This window comes from Colossoma macropomum, unplaced genomic scaffold (assembly GCF_904425465.1).
Source record: "Colossoma macropomum unplaced genomic scaffold, Colossoma_macropomum, whole genome shotgun sequence".
Classification (NCBI taxonomy): Eukaryota; Metazoa; Chordata; class Actinopteri; order Characiformes; family Serrasalmidae; genus Colossoma; species Colossoma macropomum.
In genome coordinates this window covers 1,318,414-1,330,910 of record NW_023494808.1, presented here as the reverse complement: position 1 = coordinate 1,330,910, position 12,497 = coordinate 1,318,414, and the positions used below count along the sequence as shown (strand labels likewise).

At 41.5% G+C, this 12,497-nt stretch overlaps 2 protein-coding genes across 3 annotated transcripts; both read right to left on the bottom strand.

The window, feature by feature from the left end:
• Positions 1–75: 75 nt before the first annotated feature.
• LOC118798411 (gastrula zinc finger protein XlCGF57.1-like) lies at positions 76–4,254 on the bottom strand. 2 transcript variants are annotated; one of them, XM_036557850.1, is made up of 3 exons: positions 4,181–4,254; positions 2,914–3,012; positions 76–1,718 (listed from the first exon to the last, which is right to left on the bottom strand). In XM_036557850.1, exons 2-3 carry the CDS (start codon positions 2,996–2,998, stop codon positions 478–480), a joined length of 1,326 nt encoding a protein of 441 aa, XP_036413743.1. In that variant the 5' UTR covers positions 2,999–3,012; positions 4,181–4,254; the 3' UTR covers positions 76–477. The 2 variants fall into 2 exon arrangements, with proteins under 2 accessions (XP_036413743.1, XP_036413744.1); XM_036557851.1 differs by having other exon boundaries at positions 2,914–3,033; positions 4,181–4,230.
• Positions 4,255–6,462: 2,208 nt separating this feature from the next.
• Positions 6,463–10,794, bottom strand: LOC118798410 (gastrula zinc finger protein XlCGF57.1-like). The gene is made up of 3 exons (XM_036557849.1): positions 10,507–10,794; positions 8,789–8,915; positions 6,463–7,853 (listed from the first exon to the last, which is right to left on the bottom strand). The coding sequence occupies exons 2-3, from the start codon at positions 8,871–8,873 to the stop codon at positions 6,481–6,483; spliced, it is 1,458 nt and encodes a 485-aa protein (XP_036413742.1). The 5' UTR covers positions 8,874–8,915; positions 10,507–10,794; the 3' UTR covers positions 6,463–6,480.
• Between the last annotated feature and the right edge of the window lie 1,703 nt (positions 10,795–12,497).

Here is a 12,497-nt window from a genome sequence, read left to right as displayed (position 1 = left end):
CAAATCGTGAGGCAAATTATTCAGTAACTGCATGAAATAAATGTAAATTTTTTTTTATTTATTTTAGACAGTTACAGCTCTCATATGACCCCCACCTTTCAAATGTAGTTTATGAAATATGAAAGTTATGAAGAATATGACGAAGTGTGTGTTGGAACCACGGGTGGTTGAAGAGGTTAATGTTGTTGATAATCAACTAAGGATCACCAGAAAGTTTGTTAATCATATCAGTATTTGTAGATCATCTATAGGGGACCATCCAAATAAAAATTGATCGGAATCTGAATTTAAAAATTCATACTGGATTTTAGTCAAATTCCTTGCGCCTTCAGAACATATTCAGAGTGTGTTCTTCTCACCATCAATACTACATTACATACGTATTAATATCAATAATAATCATCATGAAAACAACAATAACAAGCTTGTGATTGATCAACTTTTGTTGCTACTCATTTGCATCATGAGTCTTAATAATCAGTTTTTTCTTCTTTGGTGAGACTTCAGATGTGTCTTCTGGTGTAGCTGCAGCTTCGAGACACATATGAAGCTCTTCTCGCACTGGGAGCACTGGTGAGGTTTGTTTCCAGTATGTTCGTACATGTGATTTATAAGACCGTTAGTGGTAGCAAACCTCTTGCCGCACTGCGAGCAGCTAAAAGGCTTTTCTCCGGTATGAATTCTCTGGTGGTCTTTTAACTCTGAGAGTCGTATGAAGCTCTTCCCGCACTGGGAGCACTGGTGAGGCTTGTTTCCAGTGTGCACGTACCTGTGCCTCGTTAGGGCGCTCGCGGTGGTGAACCTCGCCCCGCACTGAGCGCAGGCAAACGGCTTTTCTCCGGTATGAGTTATCAGGTGAGACTTCAGCTGTTTCAACGTTGAAAAACATCTTCCGCACTCGGAGCAGATGAACGGCTTCTCCCCGGTATGAGTCATCATGTGGGTTTTGAGGTGGCTTGAGTTCAAACAGCCTTTTCCGCACACGGAGCAGGGAAACGGTGTTATCCCGGTATGAATCATTATGTGGATTTTATACTCGAACTGTCTGGAGAACCTCTTCCCACACTGAGAGCAGCTGAAAGGCTTCTCTCCAGTGTGAATCAGCATGTGGGACTTCAGTCGCCTTGATTCCGAAAACCCCTTTCCGCACTCGGAGCAGGAAAACGGCTTCTCTCCGGTATGAATCATCATGTGGGTTTTAAAGTCAAACGATCTCGAAAACCTCTTCCCGCACTGAGAGCAGCTGAAAGGCTTTTCTCCGGTATGAATCATCATGTGAGCTTTAAGGTGGCTCGATGTTCTGAAACTTGTCCCGCACTCGGAGCAGGTGAACGGCTTCTCTCCGGTGTGAATCATGGTGTGGGTTTTAAGGCGTTTTGTGGTTGTGAAGTCTTTTCCGCACTCGGAGCAGCTGAACGGCTTTTTTCCGGTATGAATCTTTTCATGCCGTCTCAAATCCGTGAAGCGTTTGAAGCTCCACTCACACTGAGAGCACTGATGAGGTCTCGTTCCTTCATGCGTCTCCATGTGGCGTCTCAGAGCTCTCTCAGAGCTGAAGCTCTTCTCACACTGCAAAGCGTCTTCTCCAGTATGAATTCTCAGGGGGTCTTTAGGGTGGGAGGCGGTGCTGTTTCCAGGCTCACTGCTTTGGGGAGGTTTCTGTGCATCATATTCTTCCTGAAACAGCTTCACGTCTGGCTTGTGCTCCTCTATGATGTCTTCATATGATGCATAAATGGTGCATGTTTTGGGGAAAAAAAATAACAATGTCAGAAAAACAACTAATTTCACAATATATATGTATATTATTTAATATATATATTTTTTGTTTCGTTTTTTTTTGCTTCATAATGACCGCCTCCTTGTTTCTACACTCACTGTCCATTTTATCAGCTCCACTTACTATATAGGTGCACTTTGTAGTTCTACAGTTACAGACTGTAGTCCATCTGTTTCTCTGCATACTTTGTTAGCCCCCTTTTACCCTGTTCTTCAGTGGTCAGGACCCCCATGGACCCTCACAGAGCAGGTACTATTTGGGCGGTGGATCATTCTCAGCACTTCAGTAACACTGACGTGGTGGTGGTGTGTTAGTGTGTGTGGTGCTGGTACGAGTGGATCAGACACAGCAGTGCTGCTGGAGTTTTTAAACACTGTGTCACTCACTGTCCACTCTATTAGACACTCCTACCTTGTCAGTCCACCTTGTAGATGTAAAGTCAGAGACGATAGCTCATCTGCTGCTGCACAGTTTGTGATGGTCATCCTCTAGTCCTTCATCAGTGGTCACAGGACGCTGCCCAGAGGACGCTGTTGGCTGGATATTTTTGGTTGGTGGACTATTCTCAGACTATTCTCATTCTGCTGTGTCTGATCCACTCGTACCAGCACAACACACACTAACACACCACCACCACGTCAGTGTTACTGAAGTGCTGAGAATGATCCACCGCCCAAATAGTACCTGCTCTGTGAGGGTCCATGGGGGTCCTGTTTTGTGTCCAAGTCCATTATTTTCCCAAAAACTAATTCAATAAATGTAAGACGTACCTCAGATTATTCAACAGTACCTCTGTTGTGAAACCATTTTTGGGGCATTCATGTAAAATTTCTTTTAGTTTTGCTTCCAAAAGTCTCCAAATGTCCAACCACACATTAGAGAATATTTATTAATGATATAATTGATGCCGACTTTGACTTTGAGGATTCAACCGTGAAAACATTTCCTTAAGCTACACTCTTAAAGATGATGGTTCTTCAGTACTAAAGAACAGATCAAAACTGTTCAGAAGGACCAAAAAAACAATCTGTTATTAGCACCTAGCTGATCTTCTGCTCTGTGATATAAACATCTCCTGAAAACATCTACTGAGAGGTCATCTATATAACCATCCCAACAGAGTCCACACTGACCTTCGTCCATCTGCTGGTCTTCAGTCTTCAGTCCAGTCACCTCCATCACACTGATATCCTCACACTCCTCTTTAACGCTGGACATTTTGCTCTCCTTGCCTTGAAACACACAGTCCAACACTGTCCTATCAGTATAGTATAGTATGTATAATATAGCAGTAAAGGTGTCAATCACAGCCCTTATGTTGGTCAATATTAGACCACTGGTGTGCATGTGAACATAGTACAGTTCAGTATGAAACATAGTGTTGAGTCTGACTCTGACCGACTCATGGGTGACATTAAACTGAATTCAGAGTGGTTTGGTGTGAAATGGTTCAGATGTCTTTACAGTGGTGGTGATAGGAACCAGGGGTCGCCATGACTACAACACAAATATAGACATTTTATTTACTATCCAGAACCACCAGTGAACCTACACGAGTCTTCTGAGTTTATATGGAATGTTGATGATGGAAAATAGTGGAAAATCTGGAATAATAAGTTTTCTTTGGGGACTATTTTGCCTCACAGCGCCCTGCATGTATCCCTCCACCATGAATGGAGTTTAAGTTCTCTAAACTATCATAAAACAGTGTCTCAGTCATCAGGCAGTGAATTCATAACCATTTCATGTAGGAACTTTCTGTGAGGGAGCTTTTAGAGGTGGACGTCTGGTTCCTGTCCTGGTTCTGACTCGGTAAGTTGCTCTAGAACCACATCAGACCAGTCTGAACGACTCTGTTTACATCTTAACCACTTAATTATGCAGAAATTCTGAGAAATACATGGAGATCCACTTTAAAACCTATTGTTTTTTCGCTTTGTAATGGGGTTACCACAAGAGACCACCAGTTACCTTTATATCCCATTAGGAAACCATCTGGACTCAGTCCCAGAACCCCTGTTAAACCATTACAGTCCTTTACACTGTGATATCAGCCCATCAGGACAAACACTAAACACCATTAGAAACTACTGGACACCACCAGGAACTTCTACTGGTCTCTGTGATGTTCTTCTAACCACCAAAGTTAAACCAAAACACCCCACGTGTTGGTCAGTCAGCTAAACTGGTCCTCCAGTGTAACCAGTTTGAGCTGGAGTCAGCTTTCTATAGGAATTCTCCCGTTCCACCTTAAATAGTGCAGCAGTTACACTGTGGCGCCAGCTGCACCGTTTAAGGTGGAACGGATAATTCGAACAGTAAGCCAGCTTTATCCTCGTCTCCTCGCTGCATTACTATATTAATATGATATATGATTTTAGCCCCTTTATGAAGACTTACCGGGTCAGTGCTGAGCTGCAGCCCCCACACCGAACACCTCACCAGCTCCCACTGTTTGGGACTGAAAGCCCCGCCCCCTCAGCTGAAACCGAAATTCCGATTGGTCCGCTCATGAAGGCCCGCCCCCCTAGTTCCGGCAGCCACGAACTGAACTGAATCGACTCTGAACTGAACCGACTCTGAAAACAGTCTGAACCGAACTGAAGGCCCATGTTTTACACTCAGACCCAGTCCCTTTCTGATTTTTACCCCTACCCCTTGTTTTTGAGTGTTGCCCCTTGGAACTGAGTTACAGGGCAGTGGTTGAAATCTTCCCTCTGAAATGGGACCCTCAAATAAAAAGAGCATCACTTCATTAACAGCTACCAGTGCTGCTCTGTAGGCGACCCTGCCAGTCTGCAGTGACAGCAGAGGAGGGTAAAGTTCAGCTCCTCACTGCTGGGCTTTAGTTACATTTAGGGCATCATATGCCTTCAAAGAGGGGGGCAATTATTTATTATCACCCACCCCTAATTCTTCAGTGATATGAAGCTGAAGTCAGATATTCATCAGCTTCTTGTTCAAACTTTCCTGTTCCACCTTAAATGAAGCAGCAGTCACATTCTGGAGTTTCAGGCATCAGAACTGCCGGACTATTTAAGGTGGAACGGGAAAGTTAGCTAGCTAGCCTCCATTAGCATGCTACTAGCAATGTTTTATGCTTGTTATGAAGAAAACGACCAAAATACACTGAAACGACATTAAACTAAGATAATACAGTGATTTTTGTAATTTTTTAACAGAGAAAATTCTCACGTTTGTGTGTTTCTTTGGTCTCTTGTTCTCCATCTTGCCGGTTTCTTTTTTTCTCATAACTCTCTGTTTGGAGTCTGTTTGGAGGGCAATGTAGCCCTCACACTTCGCCCTACCACTCTATTCCAGAACGGACAAACAAAACACTGGCTTTAGAGCTGGGTTTCTCAACCACTGGGCTGTGGCCCACAGGTGGGCCTTGAAACACCCTTTGGTGGTCTCAGGGGAATACTGATGGGGTGCCAGTGGTCTGTAATGGGCCTGTGGTCACAGTCTCTCATGAAAAACAGTGAAAAAGGAATATAAAATGTTTTCAAGCTGTCAGCAACATTAATACGAGGCCTTCAAAACACGCACAAAAATGTCACACAGTTTCGCTAAAAATTCCTGATGTTTCAGTGCCTCCTCACAGCTCTACACACAGAAACTGCTGTAGAAACATTCCACGTGATTTTCTAACATTCCTTTGGCATTTCATGTTCACTGACAGACGTCACATTCAGCAGGATGGACACACTGTGTTCAGACATTTTAGCTGAGTTTTGTTTTTCTCTGAGCCTTCATGCTTACTAGTGATAAATAACTGGGTCTTGAGGTGGAAAAGATTGAGAACCCCAGCTCTAGATAGCACCTTTAGTGTTTTTATGCTGAAGCGGCAGCTTGAATTTGGCGTTGCTGTAGCTCCAGTTGGGAAGATGTAGAAAGAAGAAGAATCAGTGGTCGCTGCTGGAGCTGGCTGAGCATTTTGTGCTGCGAGAAGTTTGAGAAATTGACAAATTTTGGCAAATGAAGGATCAGACTTATTATCTAGCACAAGAAAAAGTGAGGGAGGGTGAATCCTCACCGCCAAAGAAGAGAAAACAGGGAGAAGGAAAAATGAAATTGGGACAGGCAACGGCAGAAAACCTGACGATCACCGTAGGTTCTACTACACGCTTGGAAAGGGAGGGGTGAGGGAATCGATTCAGCTGGCTGCAATATGCAACCTCACTACTAGGTGACTGTGGTAAGAAGCAGGAAATGATCAACCAGCTTCTAAGACTGAACTTTGGAGGTGTGTCTGCAGATTTTTGAGGAGCTGAAACTGAGTCTCCTGGAAAGAATGGAAGCTGGAATAAAGGGAAAGAGGGTCTCACTGACTCAAACAGCTGACTTAGTGTTTTCTGCTTTTTTCCTTGAGGCTGAAAAATGATTAAAAACATTTTGACTGGAAATGAAATAAGTGAATGAGTAGCTTCTACCCTGCACATACAATGTAATCACAGTCAGACGTTAAATACAGGCAATATGGGGAATCAAATCCGGTCTAGAAAGACTCTTCATATGTAATTCACAAAAGATTTTAATAAAATGAAAAGGTCAGCATTGTTTATATGTTCAGAATATATTCAGAGTGTGTTTTTTTTGTTTCCAGTACTTGTAACGGAATCATACTGTAAAAAGAAACAACAATAACAATAATAATAACTATAATAATAATCCTATGACTGGTTTATCAGCTTTTCTTCCTACTCATTTGTATTTTGGAGTCTGAATAATCCACTCTTTGTCTCTCTTCTCTGGTGTGTTCTCTGGTGTGACTTCAGCTGGTCCAGCAGCTTAAATCCTTTTCCACACCAGTAGCAGACAAAAGGTCTTTCCTCCGAGTGAACCCTCATGTGCACCTTCAGGTTCGACAACGTTCCCGATTTCTTTCCACACTGGAAGCAGCTGAAAGGCTTTTCCTGAGTATGCGACATCTGGTGTAGCTGCAGCTTCGAGACACAGGTGAAGCTCTTCTCGCACTGGGAGCACTGGTGGGGTTTGTTTCCTGTATGTACGTACGTGTGATATGCGAGACCACTGGTGGTCGCGAAACTCTTGCCGCACTGCGAGCAGCTAAAAGGCTTTTCTCCAGTATGAATTCTCTGGTGGTCTTTTAACTCGGAGAGCCGAACGAAGCTCTTCCCGCACTGGGAGCACTGGTGAGGCTTGTTTCCAGTGTGTACGTACCTGTGCCTCTTCAAACCGCTGGCGCTCCTGAAACTCGCCCTGCACTGAGCGCAGGCGAACGGCTTATCTCCGGTATGAGTTATCATGTGGGACTTAAGTTGTCCTGATGTTGAAAAACACTTTTCGCACTCGGAGCAGACGAACGGCTTCTCCCCGGTATGAGTCATCACGTGGATTTTGAGCTGACTTGAGTTTACGAAACTTTTTCCGCACACGGAGCAGGGAAAAGGTCTTTTCCCGGTATGAATCATCATGTGGATTTTATAGTCGAACGGTCTGGAAAACCTCTTCCCGCAGTGAGAGCAGCTGAAAGGCTTCTCTCCAGTATGAATCACCATGTGGGATTTAAGTCGTCTCGGCACCGAGAAACCCTTTCCGCACTCGGAGCAGGAGAACGGCTTCTCTCCGGTATGAATCATCATGTGGGTTTTATAGTCGGACGATCTCGAAAAACTCTTCCCGCACTGAGAGCAGCTGAAAGGCTTTTCTCCGGTATGAATCTTTTCATGCTGCTTTAACTCTTTGAACCGTTTGAAGCTCCATTCGCACTCGGAGCAGGCGAATGGCCTTTCTCCGGTATGAATTGTCTCGTGTTGTCTTAAATCTATTAAGCGTTTGAAGCTCCACTCACACTGAGAGCACTGATGAGGTCTCTTTCCGTCATGGACGTCCATGTGGCGTTTCAGAGATTTCTCAGAGGTGAAGCTCTTCCCACACTGTGAACAGGTAAATGGTTCCTCTCCAGTATGAATTCTCAGGTGATCTTTCAGGTGGGAGGCTTCACTGTAGCTTTTTCCACCCCGGTGAGGTTTCTGTGAGTTAGATTCTTTCTGAAACTCCTTTACATCTGGTTTGTGCTCCTCTTTAACGTCTTCATATAAAATTCTTTCTGAAATAAAATGAAAAATAAACAGTTCACTTAATGAATAAACAGACACCGAGCACTCAGAACAATAACTCAAATTAACTCAAAGACAAACGTCACAGACTTCAGAGAGTCGCAGGCTGACAAGGACTTCCAATTGAGTAAAAAGAACAATTCTATTGCAGATTATGACCATTTCTCCAATTATTTGATGAAGAAAAACACAATATAGTGAAAATCACTACTGTCGTCAAAACCTCACATATTCAAAACAGTAACAGAAGGAAAAAACGTTTTCAGCTCTGAAGGGAAATTAATATAAGACACCACCCCCCACAGTAATTCTGGACCATCTCTTTTGGTCCATGCATCACGAAATTTTCGAATTATGCAAAATATATATATATTTATACATTTATTTTGGAGGTTAATAAAGCTGTGTTTAGGTCTGGTCGCTGTAGAACTATGGGATTATTTTTGAGATTAATAAAGCTGCTTTAGGTCTTGTCAGTGTAGAACTATGGGATTATTTTGGAGATTAATAAAGCCACGTTTAGGTCTGGGTGGTGTAGAACTATGGGATTATTTTGGAGATCAATAAAGCTGCTTTAGGTCTGGTCAGTGTAGAACTATGGGATTATTTTGGAGATTAATAAAGCCGCGTTTAGGTCAGGGTGGTGTAGAACTATGGGATTATTTTGGAGATTAATAAAGCCGCGTTTAGGTCTGGGTGGTGTAGAACTATGGGATTATTTTGGAGATTAATAAAGCCGCGTTTAGGTCTGGGTGGTGTAGAACTATGGGATTATTTTGGAGATTAATAAAGCCACGTTTAGGTCTGGGTGGTGTAGAACTATGGGATTACCCTCGGAATTAATAAAGCTGTGTTTAAGTGCAGTATAATAATAAGCATCTCGTCTGTAGGAGTTATCTACCTCAAACACAAAGGCCAAACTGACCTTCGTCCATCTGCTGGTCTTCAGTCTTCAGTCCAGTCACCTCCATCACACTGATATCCTCACACTCCTCTTTAACGCTGGACATTTTGCTCTCCTTGCCTTGCAGAACACACAGTCCCGTCTGTGGCTGAAAGCAAACGAAAGAGAAAGTATTTCGGTGTTTATAGGAACACACAAAGCTTTTAGTTAGTCTAAGAAACTGGAATTAATCATGATGTTTACAAGAATAGGACACAACCCCATTTCCAAAAAAGTTGGGACGCCGTGCAAAATGTAAATAAAACTAGAATCCAATAAGGGAAAAAATGTAAACACTATATTTATATTTATTTATTAATCAACCCTGTTACCCAGATTTCAAACCTGTTACTCAGGATTCAACCCTGTTACCCAGATTTCAACCCTGTTACCCAGATTTCAAACCTGTTACTCAGATTTCAAACCTGTTACCCAGATTTCAATCCTGTTACCCAAATTTCAACCCTGTTATTCGGGATTCCTCCCTGTTACCCAGATTTCAAACCTGTTACCCAGATTTCAAACCTGTTCATCAGGATTCAACCCTGTTACCCAGATTTCAACCCTGTTACCCAGATTTCAATCCTGTTACCCAGATTTCAATCCTGTTACCCAGATTTCAAAGCTGTTACTCGGGAATCAACCCTGTTCATCAGGATTCAATCCTGTTATTCGGGATTCCACCCTGTTACCCACATTTCAAACCTGTTACCCAGATTTCAACCCTGTTACCCAGATTTCAACCCTGTTACCCAGATTTCAACCCTGTTACCGAGGATTCAGACCTGTTATTCTGTCATTTGTGGTGAAAATAGCCTTAAAACACTTAATTTTGTAGGTTATAAAAGTGTCAATTTGGTAAAAAATAGTCATTAAAAATACTAAAATTACTAAAAACAAGAAAAATTGCACTTTTTTGTTTGAAAAGAAAAACCTCTAAAAGCTCTGATGTAATGTATATAAGAAATACAGAAAACACAATAAGACTTTGGGTTTTTATTATTTACCTGAAAAACTTCTAAAAGTATTTCAGAAATATCTGCATTTCTTGCTAGAAAATAATTAATTCAATTAACACAAGTTCTTAAATGACATTTTAATAATCAGTAACAGGGCTGCAAAAATGCTACATATTTCAGAAAAAAACTGCTCGTAGAGTCTCTGATTTGACAGCTTGAGGTGCAGAAATCATAATTACTGAAAGTTGAGCTCTTAGTTTGATCAATACTTTGTCAAAAACACCAAAAACGTACATTTTTAAAGAATCTTGAGTTGTAAAATGATCTCTACTCACAGAAAGTGCCAGACGCGGAGAGATTCAGTCATACGCTCTTAAAAAGAAGGTTCTTCAAGGGTTCTTTTGTAAAGGCAAGAGTTCTCTATAGAACCATGAACACTCAAAGAACGCTTTGCACTTAAATCGTTCTTCAGATTGATGGAGAATGTGTTGTATATAAGGGTTCTACCATTGTAGACAATAGCAGAACCCTTTTCCTATCTAGAACCATTTTCACAAAGGTTCTCTACAGAACCATATGCAGCATATTCTCCATCAATCTGAAAAACCATTTCACCACTCAAAGAACCATTAAAGCATGAAATGGTTCTATATGCCACTCATTGACCTAAACAGAACCATTCTCTTTACTGAAGAACCTTTGAGGAACCATCTTTGGTAAAGAGTGCAGGTGAAAACATACCTGGTGAAGCTGGTGGGCCAGTCTGGTCGCGCTGGTGGTGCTAGTCGTCCAGTTACACCATCAAAGTGTCTCCAAAACATCCCCTGTGTTGGTCAGTCAGCTCCACTGGGCTCCCAGTTCAACCAGTTTGGGCTGGTCAGGCTCGGCTGTGAGGAACAGAAGGTCCAGCTCAGCACGGAGGCAGTCAGAAACACGGAGACTGACCATCAGACGGCGCGGGAACACGGACAGCGTCCGAGTGCATTAATATTCGCCCCCCGTGTGAAGATCTACCGGGTTAGTGCTGAGCTGCAGTCTGAGCACAGGAGCGCCTCAGCAGCGCCCACTGTTTGGAAATAAAGCCCCGCCCCTTCAGCTCAGACCGAGATTCTGATTGGTCCAGCCGTCTGTCTATCATCATAGCGCCCCTGCTGTTTGTTTTGTGGCTTGATGAAGGCCGAGTGAGTTTACTTTCACGTAATGAGCGGAATGTATGACACATCGAGCTCATTTCACCTGGATCAAGATGTTTCTGCTTCCTCAGCACTGGCCTATTTTCTGTGACTACAATCATTTGGGATGATGAAACCATCAGAAGCGTTTAGAATCAGCCACTGGTCACCTGTTAAACCATTAGGATCCTTTACACAGACCTGTTAAACCATTAGAATCCTTTACTTAGACCTGTTATACCATTAGGATCCTTTACACAGACCTGTTACACCATTAGGATCCTTTACACAGACCTGATAAACCATTAGGATCCTTTACTTAGACCTGTTATACCATTAGGATCCTTTACACAGACCTGTTAAACCATTATAATCCTTTACTTAGACCTGTTAAACCATTAGGATCCTTTACTTAGACCTGTTAAACCATTAGGATCCTTTACACAGACCTGATAAACCATTAGGATCCTTTACTTAGACCTGTTAAACCATTAGGATCCTTTACACAGACCTGTTAAACCATTATAATCCTTTACATAGACCTGTTAAACCATTAGAATCCTTTACTTAGACCTGTTCAACCATTAGGATCCTTTACACAGACCTGTTACACCATAAGAATCCTTTACACAGACCTGTTAAACCATTAGGATCCCTTACACAGACCTGTTAAACCATTAGAATCCTTTACACAGACCTGTTAAACCATTAGGATCCTTTACACAGACCTGTTAAACCATTAGAACCCTTTACACAGACCTGTTAAACCATTAGCATCCTTTACATAGACTTATTAAACCATTAGGATCCTTTACACAGACCTGTTAAACCATTAGCATCCTTTACATAGACCTGTTATACCATAAGGATCCTTCACTTCGACCTGATAAACCATTAGGATCCTTTACTTAGACCTGATAAACCATTAGGATCCTTTACATAGACCTGTTAAACCATTAGAATTCTTTACACAGACCTGTTAAACCATTAGGATCTTGTTTTTCCGCCAATAATAATATTTTTTTCCTAGATTTTTCCAAAGTTATTGTTATTGTTATTAATATTAATAGGATTCATGTGTCACACAAATAAAACACTGAGATGCAAACAAACAGCCATAATGACGGAGTAGAGACTCTAGTCACAATACAGAGCTACACACACCTACAAGACAAACTGCTGAAAACTAAAATAAACAGAAAAAATCTGAAGGTAAAATGTACATTTTTTACTTTTTCTGCCTTTTGTTGAGTTTCTGACAATCACAGTTGTCTTCACGTTTATTGATACAATCCATGCACACAGTGTATATATACTGAATAATAATAATAATAATAATAATAATAATAATAATAATAAACAATCAGTGTAAACCATGCTTATTATTGCTCTTATATTTAATTATTCACATTCAAACATCTGCATTTATGTATATTATTTATCATAATGGATGAGAAGGTTAACAAAGAAGAATCAGATCAGATTACTTTATTATTATTATTATTATTATTATTCTTGTTATTATTATTATTATTATTATAAACATGTATATTTTTGAAA

Excerpts from the sequence above, each read along its gene's own strand:
- LOC118798410 (XM_036557849.1), bottom strand. The coding sequence starts at position 8,873 with ATGTCCAGCGTTAAAGAGGAGTGTGAGGATATCAGTGTGATGGAGGTG. Across the intron at positions 7,854-8,788 it reads AGACCAGCAGATGGACGAAG|AAAGAATTTTATATGAAGAC; the intron begins GTCAGTTTGGCC and ends ATTTTATTTCAG.
- LOC118798411 (XM_036557850.1), bottom strand. The coding sequence starts at position 2,998 with ATGTCCAGCGTTAAAGAGGAGTGTGAGGATATCAGTGTGATGGAGGTG. Across the intron at positions 1,719-2,913 it reads AGACCAGCAGATGGACGAAG|ACATCATAGAGGAGCACAAG; the intron begins GTCAGTGTGGAC and ends CATCATATGAAG.